This window comes from Patagioenas fasciata, chromosome 8 (genome assembly GCF_037038585.1).
Source record: "Patagioenas fasciata isolate bPatFas1 chromosome 8, bPatFas1.hap1, whole genome shotgun sequence".
Lineage (NCBI taxonomy): Eukaryota > Metazoa > Chordata > Aves > Columbiformes > Columbidae > Patagioenas > Patagioenas fasciata.
In genome coordinates this window covers 28322240-28344133 of record NC_092527.1, presented here as the reverse complement: position 1 = coordinate 28344133, position 21894 = coordinate 28322240, and the positions used below count along the sequence as shown (strand labels likewise).

Here is a 21894-nt window from a genome sequence, read left to right as displayed (position 1 = left end):
ATTAAATATAGATTAAAATCCATCCCTGTAAATATATCTTAGTTTTGCCAATTTCAGTAATTCTCTTGCTCTCCTTATATAACAAGGAGAAACTCTCCACACCACAGCTCACTCACAGAGGCAAGGCCAGCCTGCGATTCGTGACCAATAAAAGCGATGGGGCTTTTCCAGGCAACGGGCAGCAGGGCTATGCTGGATCAGAGGCTGAGGAGTTATCCGAATTCCCAGACGTGGGGAATCAGCAAACTGGGAGATACTGCACTGACCAATGCCACCAGGCTGCCCTGAGATGTACTCATACACGCCGTCCCATCACAGAAATGGAGGAGAGTGGGTTCCTTGTCATCTCTAGTCTACGAACCACTCTGCATGCTCCCATCGCCCTTGACTTTCCAAGATGCATGTTCCATGTCTCCTGCCGCTTGGTAGCAAGATAACATCAGTGCAGGGCTGACAGGGTCATGAAGCTGGCCAAGCTTGCCACAGATCTCTGCCCTCCATCTTTTCACCTGTCATTTCCATATCTGCAAAAGTCTGTTTAATAATTCCTGTCTGAAGCATTCCATTCCCCTAACACGTCATGCCTTCCCTTGGCTTCCCTAACTGCTTAAGCAGCAGATGACTAATCAGCGCAATCCACACACTGCATTACTCTGTGTGAGACAAGGCAGTTTCTAGAGCCTTTCAGTGTGCAAGTCTGTACCAGTGTGATGAGAACACTTCATGTGCTGCCCACAGGAAGCACAGTTTGCTCCTGCTACTCCTCGAGAGCCAGCGGTTCAAACAGTTATTGCCTGTGAGCATTAGTATGCACATCTACCACAAACACCAGCAACCTGCAAGTTGTACAAGCGGTCCTAAGCTCAATCCATACTCTTTACCTGTTTCCCTGTTCTAATCCTGCTCTTTATTTCAGAGTTTCCTACATTTTCCTCTCACTGGGAATCATAGCACAAGTTTTAAAAGCCTAAACTGTGCCTGCCACTCTACAACATGCAGAAACACGCAATAGCCTTGAGAAATGGTTGACAAGCATTTAGAAAACTTAGAAGTGTGCCAACGAAGCGGTGATACAAACTTAGAAACAGCTTCTGCTTCCACCTAGCCCCAGAAAGAACACAAAAATACACTTCTCAGCTCTTCAGAGAAGGCAGGTCTGTGCCTATCACTGCCATCAGATAAAAAACATCATAGCATTAAGGTCTTCTTGACAGTGATGAGGTACAGACACAAACTCCTGGAACCTGGGAATATTCAAGGCGTCCTTCACAAACTACCCACCTTTAGATATCAACAGTCTCATAGAAATGAAGGTGGAAGCTGTGGAGAGATCATTATCAGGTAATTTTTAAAAGACAAGCCAATTAAAAGCAGATGAGAAATGCAATCCCCAGATGAGACGCGTTAAATGATGACGCATACAGATATGGTAGAGAGAAATCTCCATGCCCCAAAATGTAACTCAGCCTTCAGTACAAACCTATGGGAAACAAATTTTTGGTAGGAAAAGAAAGCAGAGAAAAACAAGCTAACCATGTATAACCCCTAGTTAGGTGCTTAACTTAGCATCTGTAACACAAACAAAAGCCAGAGTCCACTCGATTATCCCTTGCAAGACTTTTCCCTGAACACTCTTCAGGGACAATTCAGCAGCTTTGTTGCCAGCCCAAATGAGACCATCTCCTCAGCCAGCAGGCCAGCCTGCAGAGAACGCGAGCTGGAATAATTCTTGTTAAAGAGATGCACTTAAAATAATTTGAGTTGTGTGAGAACTTTTTTTTTTTTTTTAAAAAAAGATGAACTTTCTGACTCTTCAATGTTGACAAGCGTCTCTTCAGCACATGTAGCCGACTGCATCAAGGAGACGCAACTGTACATAATCGGACTTGAAGGGCTGTCAGATACACCACATGCTGCCAGACAAGGACACAAAGGGAAAAACACGTTTTGACTAATTTCTTTCGGCTCTGCCTAGCAGAAAACACCATATGTGATTCTAGCAGGTTGAACATCAGGCAAAGAAATTTCCACCTAGATGTTATCAAGGGATCTAACTATTGAAAAGTCACTATCTGGTTTTACGCTTTAACTTGCTATTCTAGCAGGCATCCTCTAAAACATGGAGAAAGTGATCAAATAAATACCATTCCTCACAGCATTTTCTCTGTTTGGCAATCTTTTGTGTACGCTTAGCTTCACCATCCTGCTGATACAGTCAATTATTTAGTTGTTCTTTTATGTTTTTCTCACATAGCATCAAGGTAAAAATATTTTCCCTGAAATCAGAACTGGTATTTAAAAAAAACAACAAAACCATAAAATATATCTGAAGACCTGAATAAGTATATATTTGGAATAACTTCTGAAAATTATTAGGTTTTGGATCAGGGACATCCCTTTAAAGGTTCCATGCAAAGACATGTAAATCATTTTTACTCCTAGAACAGAAATTAATGAGCAAGCCAAATTCTCAGCTACACTGGTAATAAAAACACGGACAGATATTCCACAGGGAATTTGAGAGGAGACTACAAAATTCACATCCCAAAAATGTGAAAGAACATCCTCCTGCAAAGCACACCGGTATTCACATTAAAGACAGACACAAAATCATAGTCAACTAATGAATTTTCAGCCAATGGTATCCTGTCCTGTATCAAAAATAGCATGGTCAGCAGGACAAGGGAAGTGATCCTTCCCCTGTACTCTGCATTGGTGAGGCCACACCTGGAGTATTGTGTTCAGTTCTGGGCCCCTCAGTTCAGGAGGGATATTGAGGTGCTGGAGCGGGTCCAGAGAAGAGCAACAAGACTGGTGAAGGGACTTGAGCACATGACCTATGGTGAGAGGCTGAGGGAGCTGGGGTTGTTCAGCCTGGAGAGGAGGAGGCTTAGAGGTGACCTCATTGCTCTCTATAACTACCTGAAGGGAAGTTATAGTCAGGTGGGAACTGGTCTCTTCTCCCAGGCAGTTAGCAATAGGACAAGGGGACATGGGCTTAAACTCTGCCAGGGGAAGTTTAGGCTGGATATTAGAAAGAAGTTCTTTACGGAAAGAGTGATCAGGCATTGGAATGGCCTGCCTAGGGAGGTGGTGGACTCACCGTCCCTGGAGGTTTTTAAACTGAGATTGGACATGGCTCTTAGTGCCATGATCTAGTAAATGGGCTGAAGTTGGACCAAGGGTTGGACTTGATGATCTCTGAGGTCTTTTCCAACCTAGCCAATTCTGTGATTCTGTGATTCTGTGAACCTGTAATTCATGATTCTGACAACATGCACAGGAATGACAAATTAACAGGGACTACTCTGACACTAAGTGTAGCTCTGTCTTTTCCTGTTCTCTATATACATTCAAAATTCAAAACAAGATCTATAACAAAACCAGATAGGTTTTAGAGCCTGCCCCTTCCAAGTAATTCCGTTGAGGTGAGGGTATTCCAGCACTTTCCCATTTTTAACAATCTAAGTACATTAATGTATTCCTAATTATAGAAAAAAAAATATCAGTAAAGCATCATGCCTCATGCAAAGAAAAGCCAACATTGGCTGTTTTTTGACATGTGAAGTGTTTCTTTTTCAAGGTGATGAGTAACACAGAAAAAAATCGGAATAAACCACAAAGTAGCACAACCAGTTCAGAAAACGGAATGTGAATAAAGTTTATCAGAGAAGAATTCGTCAAAGAGATAAAGAGCAGACTTCTCTCTGTGATGTTTCAGTTCAGTCTTTGGTCACAGCTTCACCGTCTCTTCTGGGGATCTGTGCTCTTTCAGTTTGCTAGTCAGGCTCTGAATCACAAATTCAGTCTGAATCTCCAGATGACTGACAGCTCACTTTACTTCGGAGATTATGTATAACCACACAGCCACACACACAGAGGCAAACATGCAAGTTCGGCACAAGAGTAACTCTTCCAAAACAACCTTCCTCAAAATACTTTCATGAAGGAAATACGAATCCCCTAGGTAGTTTCTCTCATGTTTGCACAAAATGAGCTGTATGAATATCATACACGTTTGATCATACACATACATCAGAGACATATACAGTTAGCACAATATGACTGCCTTGCAAAACTTCTGTAGCTCTGTGCCGATACTCTGATAAATGTGATAGTGTGTACTGCTGGAAACTACCAAAATAATCCAGAGGTCACTGTAAATTAAGAAAGTAGAGAGAAGTAATGTGTCTGTTAGCCAGAAGAATACCTACCTCGTACTTTCTGTAGTTGACCAGCAAGGCAAGAAGGACAACAGCATCATAGCCGTGTTCCCTGCGACTAAGTGGGCTGGACAGGATCTGGAATAAACAATCACACTGTTCTGTTCAGGCCTGCTTCAGGAAGCTTGCAAAGACTTTCAGACAATGTGTGGCTGTGAAATGTGTATGTAAGAGCAAATTATGTCCTAACTGAAAGATGATATTTAAGGTTGAGGGAGTGGCGGTGCTTCCAAGAAGTTCGGCACACAGAGAAGCTTATTTATAACAGAGAGGATGCATACAGGCTTTCTGGGCATAAAGGGCAAATATATTTCTCAACAGCACTGGACAGTATCTCAGTGTATCACCAACATTATCTGTGCAAGTTTTGTGGGTTTCCCCAATCCCAGTTCCACTTCTAAAAAGTATGATTTATCAAAGAGCAGAAAAAAACCTCAATATATCCAGAATACCTTCTGAAAAAAGTTCATCCAAAACAGGAATTCTCTGTGAAATTAGCCTAGAAATCTGTTCAGCTTCTATCTATGCACAAATATCTCAAGTGAAAGTACTTTAAATACTTGGTAGTGACTAAAACCAGCAGAGTAGAGTAAGGAGGAGACAGCATAAATAAAAAAGACCCAAACTATGACTGAGCTGTGAATGGAAGCAACACAATGTCAACTATCTGCTGCACTGAAAAAGCTGAAAAGCAAAAAATATATATGACCGAAAGCTCTCACTATGGAAAAAGAGCCCCTCTAGTAGAGGGAAAGCCCCTTACCTGTAAAATGGCTTCAAATATGCTGTTAATCATCACATACTCCAGGATGGTGTTCTGGCTAATGTTATCTGTCACCTGAGTACAAACACAAGTTTTAAAATCTCATTTGAAGCCTCTGGCATACACAAGGATTACCAGACAGACACACTTATCCAGAATCTCAGACTTCGTCAGCAAGTCAAGGTGTGACTAGCAGTGGAGCTAGACATGAAGAAATCTGTCTTGCTGCCCACCCCTCTCTCTGGCAAGAACACGACCCATCTACAGATTGATATTTTACACAGCTGCATGACAACAGCCATCAGCAGCTGAACAGACTGCTACACTGGTGAGAGAGAGAGTGAAAAAATACAGTGTCCATATGCTCCACTGAGCACTTTACCATCGCATACAGGGCAGCAAACACCTCCCCCACACTCAATTGTCTCTTATCACAGAGAAAATAGTTCACAGTTGTCCATCTCCAAGAGATGCCGTTCGTTCCAACATCCTTATTCTTCGCACCCTCACCACTCCTGTGTACTCCACAATTCCTGTCTTTCCTCAACCCCTCTCCTCTGATCCCTTTCCATTTATCTGAGACTTCTTAAACATCTCTTCCCCTAAAAAAAAAAAAAAAATAAAAAGTGCTCCAATTGACATTTCCGCCTGTGTCTCTCCCCTTTTTGCCCCAGTTGGCACCTGTGAAGTGAAAATAGTCTGTTAGTCAGTATTGGCACTGTGGTCAGAGCAATGATGCGCATTCTGGGCTGACCCTTGTTCTCATTCACAAGTTCTTTCCCCTTGTTAAGCTCCACACTGCAGCATTCTGCTCAAATTTTGAGACAGTTCCATCCCTCAAGATGTGGCTTATATAAGCCTTTAAGTTATATAGCTGATATTTCTTTACCGTCACCAAGCAGAGAAGTAGTTTCAGACACAAGCTTTTGAGGCTTTCAGAACCTTCCGCACAGAGGAGCGAGTCCAAACTTTCCATCAGATTCTAAAGAACAACAATCACATTATTTAAAAGGAATATTTAAAATTACTTGAAACATTTGTTATAAAAAGCTTTTTGGGACATCCAAATACGTCAATACAAAGTCACGTTATTCCAGAATCAATAATTGAGCCACTACTACACTACTACACTACACAGGCCATATTCACACTACTGGTTCTCAATGTTGTTTCATGTTAACTACATTTTAATGACCATTGGCATAACATCACAATTGTTTTCCAAGAATTTTCTCTAGATGCATGAGATATTTTTGTACACATATAACAGATTTTATTCACCAAGTAATTCTAAGCTCCACAGGTATGATCGTCCTTTTTGTTCGTAAGACATTAATAACAGTGCTTTCTTTTTTCAATATTACATTTTACTTACAGGCATCATGAAATTTTTTGTAAGCAGCACACCTTCAATTTAATAGTACATATACTAGTTATGATCAAAAAATAGACACTATACAGCTGCTGGACAGACATTCATAAAGGTTTTCCACATCCTAAGTTACAGGTAATAGTTATTCTTAGAAGAAAAATGTAGTTCTGATAGGCAAGTTACTACTTAATATTTCCCCAAACGTACTACTATTTGCAGAAAGACGAAAAATCACCATTTTTTGTAGAGTGATGAACGATACAACAGAAATTCAGCTTTATCACTGGTTACTTTGTCATTTCCCAAAACTCACATGTTTACAGTGAAAAGTATCAATATTTTTAAATTGTACATATGCTGACACCAATGTGAGAACAGGGGATATGACTATCAGCTAAAAATCAACCACAATGTATGAGGTTCAATATCAGGCACTAATGCCCTGTGACAGCCTTTTCTGGCTTTAAGATTTCTTAACCATAGTGACTGCACAGCATGGAGCTAAAGGAAAAGCAAGAAAAGTGCCATGTTGTGTTACTAACAAACAGAGGGAGTCCTAGTTTCTTTGTGTCACTAGTAGGTAAAGAATTTCAAGGCAGCTGTTTGTAATAAGGGGCTGGAATATTTCCCCCAAAAGTTGCACATTGGTAGACACACCTGTCTACAAATCACTGCCCCTGCAAGATGGCTGCTGTGCAAACTGTTTCTCTGCATTGCCAGGGCCTCACCTTCATGCATAGCTCTGCCTTATCAAAACCCACAAGCATGTTGATGATGTCAAACCCAGAAGTGGATTTGTTCTTCTGATGGACACCCCGAATCAATGCACACAATGTCTGCAAAGGGAAAAAAAAACAGAGGGTAAGATGTAAGGCAACACCTGTAACTCAATAGCAAAACATGCCCAAAGACCCATTCCTAGCACTGGCAAAGAGATATTGAGATGAACACCACCAGCCTAGAAGTCATACGTTCTCTCTGACCTCTCCTCCACCTCTGTTTTTTCTAAGGAGGATCTCGGATACTGAGAACCAAAAAAAGTTAGAGAAGAATATACTGATCCATACTTTTTCTTTTTGTTCACCCCTTCATTTCACATTTCATAGCACTTTGGAAAAAGGTAACCTTACTGCTTCTTCTGTCCAGACCCAGTTTGTACCAGACAGGACCACGATCTTTGGAAAATAGCTAAGCGTGGCTTTAAGGCAAAAAATACTGATCAGAAATTGCAAGGCAGAAGCAGCACCCAATACATGGATAGGCACATCTTAGAGGTTTCCAGATTTATTTCTTATTTCAAGCATGCCAAATACACATCCATCCACAACACAGCTTATCACATTATGCCTGTCCAAACAGCAGATGCTTTTCCTATAGGAAGCACAAACTTCTGTTTGCTTACCCACACTGCTCTACTAAGTCTGACCAATAAAATGCCCCTTTGTCAAAAAAAGAGGAAAAAAACTTCTCCAAGTCTATCAGACAGCCTAAGTTTTGCTGACTGCTGCAGGGATTCTAAGAACCTTCCCATTAAACATAATCTCTTTCACATTCCCTGTCGCAGGCACCAGGTTACAGGTTCACACTGCTCTTGGATATTGCTGATAACATACAGGTGGCAGCACACTGGGCTTCCTGCAGACACTCTGGGAAATCTATGGCCAGTAAATGTCTCGTTTGTCCCAATCGAGGAAAATTTCTACGGTGACTTTTATCATCAGGTCTGTGACGAGGGGAATGAGCAGGAATACAGCCACTGCAGTTTTAGACTCCACCTTAAATTCACCTCTGAGAAGTAACTAGTTTCAGAAGATGTAAAGCTAGAGACAGATGTCTAGGAATCAGCAGACCTCCAGAACCATACAGAAGCAAAAGGGTAAGGTAGACATCCTTTTTTTCATTACTGTCAGTGACAGTATACTTGGCTCAACAAACCCTTGGTCACCACGGTTGTTCTCAAGAAAAGATTGTTTAAGTAAGTTTGGGTTTCAGGATCACTTTCCACATGAACACAGCCTTATTAAGGAAATGCTCTCCCAAGTCAAGCTCAGGATGTGATACCTGGTTCCTATTTACACTCACACAGCAGGATTCTAGACTTGATCCCTGGCCTAGCTTTTGCCAGGAGCCCGAACACAAGTTTGGGAATTCAGAGCTAGGCTAGAGCATCTATGTAGCTATTATTACAATATTTAGTAGCATAGTTTCAAAATAATTCATAATAATAATAATAATAGTAGTAGCTTTGGTATGAAGTAACCTGCAGGAAAATGGTATTAATTCTGGGTGACAATTCTTCACAGCTTCCAATTGGAAAGCATCCAGCAGGGACAGTCCTCTGCATAAATTTCATTCTAACTACTCCAGAGCTTTATTTCATTTTCAACTCATATGGAATTCCCAAAGGAGGCTGAAATAAGGGAGAACAGGAAAAAGTAGGATACATAAAGCTACACAGAGCATTCTTGAGCCCCCAAACTGACAGCCTGCAGTGTGAACAAACCCCTCTCGTCTTCCCCATTGCCATCCACTTCATCCTGCATCACCAGGTCCTCCTGAATTCTGAAACAAACTATTGTTCTTAAAAGACTAAAGAGACTATGAGAGTTTCTAACTTCCAAAGACAGTAGTAACTGCTCTGTAGACATCACATCTCCTCAGAAGCAAAGAAGTGAGCACAAGATGTTTGATACCAGTAGCAAATACATTTCCCCATCTGAAGCAAAAGGGAGCATTCCCTATCTCTCAGCATGGTACCTGTAATGCATTGACCACTCTGATCGGGTGTTCCTCACCCAGTGCCTGGATGCAGTGCTGAAACAAGCAGTTGATGTTATCTTTTATTTTCATTAACTCCTCCCCATCCAGAGCCTCCAGCTTGCCTTCTAGATATTCCAAGTTGACCTGTCAGGTTAAGAAGCAGTTCACGCACGTTATACAACTGCTAACATCTTAGAAACACAAGTTCTTGCACAGACAGTCTGCCACGCCATAGGCAGAACAGCAGCAGCAAATCAGAGGATGTTCAGTTCTTGTTACCTTCATCAGAAAGAGCTCCTCCCAAAACCTCGGGTTGCATTTACTGGGGTCCTCTGTCTGAAAGGGAAAAGGAACAGCCATGAGAGCAAACAAGAAGAAATCACTCAGGCAGAATTTAAAGAAAACCATTAGCACAAGTAGCTCAGAGCCAGCATCATCCCACTGGATGACCAAGTGGTCTCACAGTAGACAATTCTGACTCCAAGAAATAGGACAAACAGAAGCAGTTCTCACTTGGGATGCCTCTGTTTATTTTCTGGATTATTTTTTGATAAATACTTGAAAAGTCGTGACTTCCCATAGATCACATATGGTCCTGATAGACAATAGGTCAAGGCGACATTAAAGAAGAGAGCAGAATGCAGATCTCTGCATGACAGCAGCAGAGCCTGAAGTGTGGGTCCACACCATGCAGTCCTTACCTCTGGACAAGAATCTGCCATGCAGAGCCCTCAGCACAAACTAAACCAAGAACATTTAACACAATGCTTTTGAAATAAAGAGATGCTCAAGTCTTACCATGAAAATCTCATCATACATCAACACAACCTTCTCTTTCAATGGCTTCTTGGAGGCTGAAGATTTCCGGAGCAGCCCACCTTTCTTCTCTGTTTGGGCCATGCTATATACCCTGAAGGTAAAAACAGACAAAAAAGGCTAAGGAAACTTGAACTTTTCTTCAAGACATATCTGGCCTGCCTTAACCATGAAAGACTTTTTCACTGCACTGAAATACTAGTAGTCTCTCACAAGCTGAAAGTAGGGACTTTAAAAACTATACCAGATAAGAAATCAGATCAAAGGCACCATCTAGCCCTACATCCCTTTCAAAGAAAGAAGTAAAAGTTCAGCTACAGAAAGACACAGAATAAGCTACTTACAGATCAATTTTCTTAATTCTTCTCTGTCAGAAACTGATTCATGATCCAGACAAATGCAGCTGACATCTACAAAACTGTATTTTTTTTTCAACTCATTGTATGAACTGTGATGCTTGTTATCAAATTGATACAAACTTCTTTTTGACTCTGGTCAAGCCTCAAGGACATCTTGTGACAAAAAGCTCCTGAGACTTCTCTTATCTATTTAATTTGCTGCCTACCAAAGCCCTTCAAATCCTGCTTTTGCACTCTGAGGCGACGTCCAACATTAGGAAACACTTGGCTGCAAAGCCTCCCTAAAGCAGTCCTGACACCCTCACTCATCCCTACCTCTGCACCTTGGCATCCCCCACCTATGCCAGCTGCTCTGCAAATCAAGCCAGAGAAGCATCCCAGCCTCAAAAACATCACAAGGGGCTCAGTTTTGGGAGGAGGATGAAGGAACACATGGACACAGCTTTGCAGGGATTTTTTTTTTTTTTTTTAACAGATGAATTTCCTGATCCATTTGACAAGAAAGGGGTTTCTAGAAACACAAACAGGTTTTACTATAATTAAGTGGTATCTCATGGTGACTGATTATCCCACAAAAAAAAAAAAAGGAAAGGAAGTATCATTATTACAAAACGATCTGTTACACAAACTAACAGCCCTAGCTGTAGTCCTGAACCTTCTGACAGTCAACCCATTCCAAGGGCTGAGAGTCTGAACACAATTTGCCATGTACTCTCGACCTCATGTCTGATGCTACAAAGCACATCACCACTCTGACCTTGCAAATATGTATTTATCTGCATCAACAGGCTTCTCTGGCAAGCATCGCAGCTTTAACACTGTTCTAACCTCCTCTAGCACTTCAGCACTGCCAGACGTACTTAGCAGAAAGGGAATGCCCTCCCTTCTCACATCTCTGAGCTCGGAACCTTTCTCCCATTCCTCCAAAGGCAATTACTCACACAACAGTGGCACACCTCAGGCAGAGGCTTAAGTCATGCTCCAGAAAACCATGGGCAAGCTCCTGTGGCAGCTGCACTCAGCCACGCTAAATTATGCACAGAGACATAAGTTCAGTGCAGTCTCCAACACCGCAGAGCTTCCTGAGCTGGCAGCCACGGAGACAGCTTTGGATTCGGCCTTCAGCTCCCAGACCACCTGAGCTCCTTCCGCAACCACAGCATGTTCAGATCAGTCTTTCCCTCAAGGAGCAGGTTCCAGCAGCTACTGAATATCAGTTCCAGATCTCTTCTGCATTCTTTCCACTGCAGACAGCTTTTGATTGTCTTACACTACAACTATGTTCTCAACTAAGACTCTCCATGCTCCCAGAGGAGGTTTTTCACACATCCATCCTTTGAGCCATAAATCTCAGTTCCAAACAGCAGGAGAACCTCTTTGGGGCTGGAGAAACACTGCAGCTGCAAAAGACCCTATCCCAGGTGTGAAAGGCAAGAGATTTGCCTGGGTGGGGAAGCAGAGGGTAGGACAGATAGCAGCAGATCCCACACCTGAAAAGCTGAGATTTCTGTAGGAAGGGGGAGAGGTGTTCTCTCTGCCCTTCAGGAGGGGAATATGCACAGCTGGCTGATGTGTGTGCTGGGGTGAGAATGGAAACAGGCCCAAGATCAACAACCACTGCACTTTAACCTTCTGTAAACACAGAAATTATTCCTGTAGCCTAGTAGGTCTATATATCCAATTAAGATGGAAAAAGGTTTCAGTCTAACAAACGAAAAAGAAAACATTATTCAATCATCTTGATAGCTTCTCTTTTACAGACTTTGCATTATTTTTAAACTGTCATGGGAAATAAGACATTATTCTAATTAGAAACATAATTGGAAACAGAGAGAAATCTATTAAAAACCAAATGAAGAATGATGTCACTTTTAGCCTAGCAATACAAATCTTACCCAAGATTGCACAAAACAATTTCCCAACTGGAATTGTAGGTTTCTGAATCTAAAGCAGCCGCCAGCCCAAGCATACAAACACATCCATCAGCATGCTTCTAATTGAATTACAGCTAATGAATCCCAATGTCAAAACCAATAAACTAACTCTCAGTGCTTCTAGGTCAGCGTTCTCACATCAACTGTGTATATGAATGGGAAGGGATCAATACACTCTGCTTAGTCCCTGAACTTTGAGGGCTGCATTTTCATGCTTCTCCTACATTTCCATAAAGACAGAAAAAATCTAAATCCCACAAGACACAAAGATTTGATGCTGGGTGAGCATCAGAGGGATGGCAGGATCATGTGAAAATTCTAGTGTCTGTCAAAATGGGACTTGGGATTCATATTCTCTTCACCAAAGCTGCACAAAGCACATACAAAGAAGACTGCTAGAGGCAAGGATTAAATAATGTTCTTGTTTATAATTTGCTGTTCTACAAATGAGCATATGGAGGAGCAAAGGGAGAAAAGTAAAAGTTGCCTTTCATGCCAACGCTTTATTAGGCTGTGTTTGTTTCATAACCTATGACGATCAGGCTGTACAAATGGCTTTTTCTTTTCACTTTATGCAATTACATTTTCAAGATGTCATAAAGACAGACACAGGAAACTCCATTTTGCTAATGGGGACCTTCTAGGCAGCTGCAGAAAACAACAGTTAAATGCAAAAAAGATCCATAACTAAGTTGTAGAGGTGCCAAATTATCAGAATGCCATGACAGCTTATGAAAAACATACTGAATATGTTTAACAATTATCCTTTAAATGCATCACATTTTAAAAGCATCACTGCATTTTCCACATTGTAGGCTCAAACAGATAATTTATCCTGACAGTAGGTCAGTCCCATTAACACACGCTGCCGAGTGAACCTGCTGCAGTCACTGCATGGGAGAACCAGCCCTCAGGGCCAAGAGGAGCACATGCACAGGGACTGCTGGAACAGCAAGGACGCTGCTGTGCAGCAGAACATCCAAGACGCTTCATCTGGAACTAAAAGAAACCTCGACAGAGACAGAGCATGAGTCTTGGCAGCTCAAAGGCAGAAAGATAAAAGCCGTGGCAAACAGAAGTTCAGGCCGATTCTGGCTTTGTCTACCATCAACCCCAGGATCAGTTGATCCGGTCAGCAAGAAAGGGATGAGCACATCCAACCATCCACCTCCTTTCCATTTCATTCCAGAACTCATAGCAGAGATTCCAACGAAACATGTGACATTCTGATGAAGGGATGTGTCAGCTTTTTGTTAGAATACCCATAGGATAAATTAACTTGACATTTTGAGTCTGAGGTTCACCCAGACACGTGCACACTGAAAACTGTGGCTGGTCCACACTGTCACTCGGCTCCCGTACAGACGTTTTTACTACATAGATCATCTTATAAGAGTAAAAATACCACTGCAGAGAACACAACACTAATGCACATCTACACTGTAACGACATCAGGATCCAAAAATTCTAACTTCTATAATTTTGCATGCAGCCGTTCAAGCACTGTATTTTGCATTTAACTGCTTAGGCTAACAAACCTGAAACTCTTCAAGATTACAGATGCATATATACAAACCCCCCACACAACCAAACAGTAAGAATATTTTTTTCAGTGTGGATGCCTCAAAAAATACACTGTACCACCTCTTGGCTAAATAAAAATAATACAAACAGATGACATAAAATGCTATTCTCACATATTGACTTACTTAGCAAACCATTTATTCCCTGTCTGAAAAAGGCAGTGGAAACAATATTATCTATATTAGTGTGTTAATACCAAAGCCACAGACCTCAGTCAATATTTATGAAGACTCTGAATAAGAACTGAGGTACTTTCGCCCTTAGAATCCAATATTCCTTGGCGTGCCACTGCTACAAAGATTGGACTCACCTGTTCAAATGTTTCAAGGTAGTAATTGCCCCATCACTAACAACCACCCGCACCTTGGACCCAGTGTGATCCCACTTTGCCTTTGAAGGCATTTTGCAGGTATATCACTCATGTCTAAAGGAAAGTTGTGCAAAAAAAGATCCTGATCATACCAGAGAGGGGGAGATAAAACTCTGCCTAGAAGTTAACCTACAGCTTCTAAAGCAACAAGTAGTTATTAAACTTTTCAGCACAGTTCCAGGAAAATCTGGCGCTCAATCCATGTGATGAATCCACAGAGTCAATATCAGACCTGAGCAACAGGCAGTTAAAACACAGGTTCCAGCACTCATCCATGACCAGAAGCAACAATCTGCACTGTGCACACAGGTGTACACATCTCAATGCACAGACAGCATCTTGACTGAATTAAAGCTCCAGGATCGAAACCCCCCTGGACCACCCAGCAGCATCCTGGCAGACCACTACTGAAAACTAGAGAGAAGGAACACGTTGGGCTAGATTTTGTCAGGGCTTTAGGAATCACTGTGACCAAATTCCCGCTAGAAGCCCTTTTGCAGCTTATGCTCTGCCAACTCTCATGTTAGCAGTTATGGTTCATCACAGTAGGTCCATACTGCTTTTATGTTTCATCTATTCTTTACAACTTTATTTGTATACTCTCCATTGGAATGAAAACTGCTCAGACTGTACCTTCCTTGACAACTGTAAAGTGCCCAACCCATCAAGAAGGGAAATGGTGACACACACAGCACACAAGCCTTGGATCCACATAGAAGAATTAACAGGTGCCTTCACACAATATATAACAAGAAATACTTTCTGAGGGTGTGCAGGCCGCATAGATCCTACTTACTTCTCCGCAGTACAAAGCAGCATCTCAAGCACAGTCCCAGTATTTGCATTTTTACTAGCAAGTCCCTCCAGCCCGCTCAGAGGAGTAGTGGTGTATGTGCTTCTACATAGTACAATCTAAAGTTCCACCAATACTGACTTAATTTTCTCTCCTTGAAAAACAGGAAAAGCAGCTTCCTGATACAGACAGAGCCACAGACTTCCTCCCACTACACCTGCTTTAGCAATGATATAAAAGAATAACATTCAAGTTACATTTTTAACACTTCATCCATAATTGCCTTTCACTTCTAACTGTCCAGTTAAAACAACACCCAATCCATCAACTTCACACCATGAGCTAGTTAAGCTTCTTCCTGTCACCTCCATCCAGACAAACGTCACATGCTTCCACCTCCATCTGTTCGCACCATTTTTCCAAATTAATTTTTTCATTTCATCTCATTTCCTTTCTGTATTCCCAGATACAATGCCCAGTCCTCTAATATCAGAAAGTCTCTTTGAGTTTTCATGTTCCAAGCCCATCAGAACCCATCCCACCTAGTTTAACCATGAAATATTCTGCATGGCCTTTGCACCCAAACTTAAAAAGCTTATGCCACTCAGAGACCTTTTCAAATGTCTTCCTTCTGAAGAGAAACACTCTCCTTGTAACCTTCCCTGCCCTTTTCCCCAGGGTTTCAGCTGTCGGCATGCACTCGAGGCCCATAGTGAACACAGCAGAGCTGCATGACCTTGGCCCTGACTTCTGAGGAAACTGCTACGTTCTAAGAAAACGCAGAGTAGAGTCACATCCAGATAGAAAGGTAAAACTGCAGAGAGGTAATATTTTTGAGGCATGGACCATTAGTAGCACAAGCACTCAGGAGGAAAAAACACAAACATAAAAAGGTTTAAGATCTTTAAAAAACAAACAAACAAGCACCAGAAAGCCAGAATACAGCAACTCAGCAACTCTGAGCGGGAGAAGCTGACCCCTTCCCTCCTGAGGGATGTCTGTGCGGCTGCCTGGTGTGTCTGCAGGGGTGGTGAGCAGATGAATGCCTAGCCTAGTAGCTCATTAAAGCCTCACTGTTTCTTTTGTGCAGACTAGCCAATAGCTGTTTAACATTTTTACATTCTATATACCCTGCCTGCAGAGTCTCTTTGCACACAGCAACAAGTGCTCAAAGACAGATGATTACGCTATTACTATTGGAAAACCAAACAGATGTCCTTTTCCTCCTCTGAAACTCCTCTTAAAAATTCTTGTAAGACTTCCTACTAGAACTCAAACAGCTGTTGAACTACAATCACATATCACAGTGATCCAAATCATCTTACTGCTTTGCATATTCCACCCACCTGCTCAGCCCAAATCGGCTCTCATCATATATTCAGATTACAGCCTCTGCTGTAATCTGCAAACTTTCTTACGGTGAGACACACAACCGGGTTTTGACTGAAGTTGCAAGTTTGCTTAGGCAGCAACCTGCCTCTGCCTTTAGCACCATACACATAACAAGCTCCCACTCCTCTGCCATTGTTTACAGCTCCTCTCTGCTTCACTAAGTGCCCACAGGACGGTGAGGTAAACCTGATAATTAGAATGACCAGTGGTCAAAAAATATGTCCTGCTCATTCTTTTCCTAGAAAGAGTTACCCTGAACCCAAACCATTCCAGCAGCCAGCTGACACTGCGGCCGAGGACCAGCCGAGCCAAAGGCCCGGGTAACCCCAGCATTTACTGGGGCAACGCAGCAGTAACGTGTTGATACCGGTAACGGCTGCGCTGCAGGAGCGGGAAAGGCCCCACAACCTCTTAAACCACAGACTCGTACTAAATCACTCCCGCTCACCCGCAGGTGCCAGGAGGCGGCCGGGCCTCGGGCAGGGCAGGACAAGGCGGGTAGAGAGGGGCTCCGGCATGGCACAGCCCAGCCTCACCCGCCCGTGAGAGCGGCCGTAGCAAAGTCGAACCCCCAGCGAGGTGCCGCCAACACCGGCTGCCCAGCGAGTGGGCTTGGCTCCCCACTGGCCCTGAGAGTCGGGTCTGCGGGCCACCCCGACGCGGCCACCGGCCCCGGGCAGCGCCCCCGCCCCGCGGAGATCCCCTGGACCGGTAGAGCCTCCGGTGCCGCCCGCTCACCGAGCGCAGGCCCGAGCCGGGGCGGCTGCTCCGGGGGGCGGTGGGGGCGTGGCGTGGCCCCGCGGGGTGGGGGAGCCCGTTCCCCCCCCCCGGAACCCCAGCACTTACCTGCGGCCCAGCCGATCCCCTTCCCACTGCGCAGGCGCTGCCCGACGCGCTGCGCATGCGCTCCGAAGGGGGCTGAGCCGCGCGGTCCTAGCGCCGCCGGCATCTAGGGTGGGCGGGGGGCGCTGTCAGCGCCGGGACTCGCCGCCCGCCGGTTCCCCGGGCGGCCCCAGCACCGGTTTCCGGAGACAGCCGCAGGCGAGACGAGCAAGGACAGCGGCAGAGACACTCCTCCCCGGGCCACACGGGACTCGCCTCTCCCTGAGGAGACTGACACCCCCACCCCGATAGAAAATGGCCCCTCCGCCTGCGAGGCCGCCCATGCTGCCCCCGGGCCGCGGCACCACCGCCCTCCCCACACCGGCGACGGAAGTAGGAGAGGGGCGGCCCAGCCCGGCGCGGCGCGGCTCTGCCCGGAAGCCCGCCGCCTCGTGATTGCGCAGCGCCGGCGTCCTGCCGAGCCCCGCCGAACCGCCACCGGCCCGGCCCCGGCGGAGGGGCGGCCCAGCCCCGGCAGGCAGCCGCCGCGGCAGGTAGGCCCCGCGGGGTCCCGGCGGGAGGGAGGGGTCTCGCGGATGCCTGGGGCGGCGGAGAGTCCCTCGGGCGAAGGTGGGTGTCCGGGGAGCCGGGGGTGTGGCAGGTACCTTGGGGGTTTGGTGCCCGCGGAACCGGCTCGCCGCGAGAGGAACGTCCCCGGGGGGTTCCTGGGGCTGGAGAGTCTCCAGAGACCCCGGGGAACGAGGGGACCTAGGGGGGGCTCCGCGGCAGCAGCAGCTCCGGGCCCCCCCTGGAACATGCTCTCGGTGACCAGGGCGGGCGCCCCAGGATGAAGCGGGCCGGGATGCTGCGGCAGGTCTCCGACTTCAGCGACTTCAGCCGAGGCCACCGGCTGCAGGAGCTGCTGCGCCAGGGAGAGGAGCCCAAGCACGTCTGCTCCAGCCCCGATGGGCAGCACCTTCTGGTCCTGCAGAGGAGCCGGCCGCCCCCCCTGCCCCGGCTGGTGGCCTTCCAGCGCCACAGCATCGGCGGAGCCGACCTAGAGAGGAGCTGGCAGCCGCCCCAGCCAGCCCTGGTGGGACTGCTCTTCCTGCAGAGCCCTGTCACACTGGGCTCCTGGGTACTGGCCCTTGTGTGGGAGCATGGCCGGACCGAGGTCTGGTACTTCACGGTGGCTGTGGGCTGGCAGCTGCTGCAGACACTGGAGCTCTGCCAGGGTGCCCGGGCACGAATCGTCTCCGTGTGCAGTCAGGGAACCAGCCTGGTGTGGTGTGAGGAGAGACCTCCCCTGGATGCCCCCTTGGACATGAACAAGTGTGCCTTTACATTCTGTGTCTGCACTCGGGCTCTGGAGGTGGAGGAACAAGGTGTGCGACTGGGCACCGTAAGAATAGTCCTGCACAACAGCCCTGAGTATCAGGTCCTGGCCTCCCCGCAGCACGTCTTCCTGATGCCTGCCACTGCCAGCTTTGCAACCACTTCCAAGTTCCTCCTCATCTGGCATCCTGAGAAGGCAAAGCTCACCATGACAGCCCCCTCTGCAGGCTTTGTCCACAGCAAGGTGCTGTGCTCCAGCAGCGAGTCAGACTTCAGGAAGCTCCTACTTGGCTCTGTGGGTCTTCTCTCAGGTTTAGCACCTCTGGACATTCACACCTCCACTGTGTCCAACAGTGGGGGTCTGCTGCTGGTGAGCACGAAGGGTGCTGTGAATGTGGTGGAGCCAGATGGTTCCCAGAGACATATCTTTGACCTGGAGGGGGGTCCCCTGGCACAAGGAAGTCCTGTCCAGCTGAGGACTTTTGGCAGCATCCTGGCCTGTGTGCTGGCTGGGGTCCTGTACCTCGTTGACCAGAACAGTGGAAGGCTCATAGAAAAGAAAATCCTGAGCATGAAAGAAGTGCATTTCCTGGAGTCTCCGGGAGAGGAGGACAGCATCCAGCTCCTCACTCAAACTGGCCTCTACAGCTTTAGCTTCTCCAATCCTGAGGACAGCAGCAGGCCTGAGCCATGCCTGGTGGAGATGGTGTTTGAAGAGGCCTGCAGATACTACCAGAGAAGGAGCCTTAGCAGCTCCAAGCTGACGGTGGAGAAATTGAAGAAAGGTGGTGTGTTCCAGGCTCCTGTGGCCCTTGCTGCCATCTTGCAGCACAGCCTCCACCAGAAGCGGAAGCCACGTCGAGGCCTCCAGGACACTTATGCCAAGCTGTTGAGCACAATGAGCCTGGAGCTGCAGAGCTACATGAGCTTGGAGCTTCTCAAGACCTGCGTAGTGTGTGCCCCAGAGAGTGAGGTGGAAAGCTACTGTGAGGAGCTGGTAGAGCAGGAGGTCAGCCGTGTTTTGCACTCTGACATGGACAAGGACAACTTGGCCTACCTGAATTCTGTCTTTGCCTCCTTTCCCAAGGCTGCCTGGAAAGCCACAAGGAGCTGCCTGCAGCTGCAGCAGAATGGGGATGGCCTCTTGGTAGCCAGAGCCACGCCGGAGGTGTGGAAGAAGGTCCTGGGAGGGCCACAGCAAGAGGAAGTGGGTCCGAATGGTGTCGTCCCGCTCTTTGAGCTCATCTGTGCCTCATTCCTGAGGTTCAAACCCAAGTGGCTGCCCAGTTTTGTGGAGTTGACCCAGCAGTACGTTAGCATCTCTTGGTCATACAACAGCAAGGAGGGCCCAGAGGGCCGGGTGCCGCTGTACAAGAGAGCACTGGGAGTACTGGCCAGGACGAACCAGCACAGCGAAGCAGATGATGAGATGGAGCTTGAACTGCTGCTCTGTAGCAAGAGGCCTAAGGCCGTGCTGCAAGCTCTGCACCTTCTCATTGGCCTGAAACAGTGGCAGCGGGTGGTGGAGGTGGCAGAAAAGTTCTCCAAGCTCAGCCCCTTGCTTAGAAAGGAGATATTCACCACATTGCTGGCAGAGTTTGCCCAGCACCGGGAGCTGGACCCTTATCTGGACACACTGTGGCCACTGTGCCCTGCTGAGCTCACTGCCTCAGACATCCTCACTGTGGTCCTGCAGCACCTCCCTCGCTCCCAGGAGGACCCAGTGCCTTTCTCCAGCGATGGGAACCAGCTGACTGTTGGTTTGCTCAAGCCGCTGCTGCAAAGGGTTGTGCAGCATCCCAGCACTCAGGATGAGATGTACTCCGATGCCTTGCAGAGCCCCACCTTCCCCCCTCCTACCCCACCCCGAGAGCACAAGATCCCCTCAAAAGCAGTGGCTGATGATGCCCCTCAGCCACCCATGGCAAGGACTTCCTCCCCCTCGGCACTTGCACAGGGTGACACTGCGTGAAGGGGGGAAGCACAACGGGACTCCAAGCTGTGGGTGCAGGATGAAGGGAAAGCCACATCCACCCCAAGAAATCCTGCCCTGCCTGGCAGTGTGGAAGCCTCCTCCTTTCTGAAACCTCCCTGCAGAAGCATCTCGAAGAGTTGGTTGGGTGGCAGGGGTTGGGGGACCTCACCTGAAGCTGGGACAAGTTTTCTGGCTCTTTCTAGCAAGTGCAATTGCATGTTCCCTGGTAGAGGAGCAAAAGCCAGGTGCATTTGCAGATGAAAGTGCTGGCAGCACTACAGGACTACAGAACTGCTCCCTGCCCAAAGCACTTTGTTTTCAGTCTGCTTGGCTCCTTTATAATTTCACTTCTACTTCCCTGATCCTCTAGGAGTGGTGGTGGGTTGGTGGGCAGGGACACATAGTCTTTCCCCCCAGATTCTTTGCTCAGTGGGTTGGGTGCTGCCTCCCAGCTCTGCCTGTGAGAAACTGGGCATGTTCCTTGCAACGGGGTCACAGTCCTGCTGCTCTGGGCTCAGATGCTAAATGCCAGCATGGGGCAGCTCTGTGGTAGTGGGGATCCCAGCACACACGCTGACAGCTGCAGTACTCTGCGCTGTCTCGCTGCAATTCCTCTGGGATCAGTCCTGTAGCTGTGACTGATTGCAGCTACTTAGCTGAAGACACCAGCCTAATTCCCTTATCTCTCTATCCCAGGCGGTACCCAAACTCTCTTCTGAGCTGAGAAGCTGGCAGCAGCCTGTGCAAGCTTGGGCCTGGCCCTGTTTCTCCTTTCCTTTGTGAAAGCTTAGATTATGCTGCAGGACGCCTGGGCCTTCTGTCCTCATCTCTTCTACCTTTGCCCTTTGCACACAAAGGGGCTTTGTCAGGGTTGTCTGGCTCATATTGTGCCTCTGTTTGCAAAGTCAGTGTAACTTGAGAGCAGTCATGCAGGAAGATCCAGGTTCCAGCCTCTCTCCAGTGCTCACTGCCTGGCCCCCTCCCCTGAGAGAGAGACACCCTGGCTATGGCTTTGCCCTTGCATTTCAGGGCTATGGTATGAAGGAGGTCTCTCTTGCCTTGTGGGGCTGGCAGAGTCTGGCTGGGATGGGGGGGATTTACCTGCATTAGTCCTCTTGAGAGTGGGGTTAAGTGTGCAAAACAGACTTCTTTTAAAAATAAAGGTTCCTAAAGCAGTGCTGGGGCAGTGGTCGATGTTGTGAGGATGCACACCCTCAGGAAGAGGGTAGTTTTGTTTTGTTTCTGGTAAAAAGTGGCCAAGCTTAACTCACCATGGTACTGCCTGGCACGAGTCACCGCTGGGATGTGCTGGGCTCGGAGATCCAGCTGTGCCCAGACAGCCCATTCCCTCTGCAGCACTCAGCCCTTTACCACTATGAAACCATGGGGGCAGGAC

General features: G+C 46.7%; 2 protein-coding genes across 5 annotated transcripts in view; one reads left to right on the top strand and one right to left on the bottom strand.

Annotated features, from left to right (window-relative positions):
• The window catches only part of ARMH3 (armadillo like helical domain containing 3), a 128868-nt gene extending 110992 nt beyond the window's left edge, over window positions 1-17876 (bottom strand). Inside the window, exons 1-8 of one of the 4 annotated variants that reach the window (XM_071812074.1) lie at window positions 17854-17876; window positions 9917-10028; window positions 9398-9454; window positions 9116-9262; window positions 7087-7194; window positions 5876-5968; window positions 4987-5061; window positions 4215-4301 (exon numbers count right to left, since the gene is read on the bottom strand). In XM_071812074.1, coding sequence (XP_071668175.1) covers window positions 4215-4301; window positions 4987-5061; window positions 5876-5968; window positions 7087-7194; window positions 9116-9262; window positions 9398-9454; window positions 9917-10018 — 669 coding nt within the window. In that variant the 5' untranslated portion in view covers window positions 10019-10028; window positions 17854-17876. Of the gene's footprint in view, window positions 1-4214; window positions 4302-4986; window positions 5062-5875; window positions 5969-7086; window positions 7195-9115; window positions 9263-9397; window positions 9455-9916; window positions 10029-16814; window positions 16967-17104; window positions 17127-17212; window positions 17315-17853 lie in introns of those variants that run through there. The other 3 variants (XM_065843753.2, XM_071812075.1, XM_065843754.2) reach the window with 3 other exon arrangements.
• Window positions 17280-21675, top strand: HPS6 (HPS6 biogenesis of lysosomal organelles complex 2 subunit 3). The gene is made up of 2 exons (XM_065843803.2): window positions 17280-17742; window positions 18021-21675. Exon 2 carries the CDS (start codon window positions 18036-18038, stop codon window positions 20493-20495), a length of 2460 nt encoding a protein of 819 aa, XP_065699875.1. The 5' UTR covers window positions 17280-17742; window positions 18021-18035; the 3' UTR covers window positions 20496-21675.
• Window positions 21676-21894: the final 219 nt, after the last annotated feature.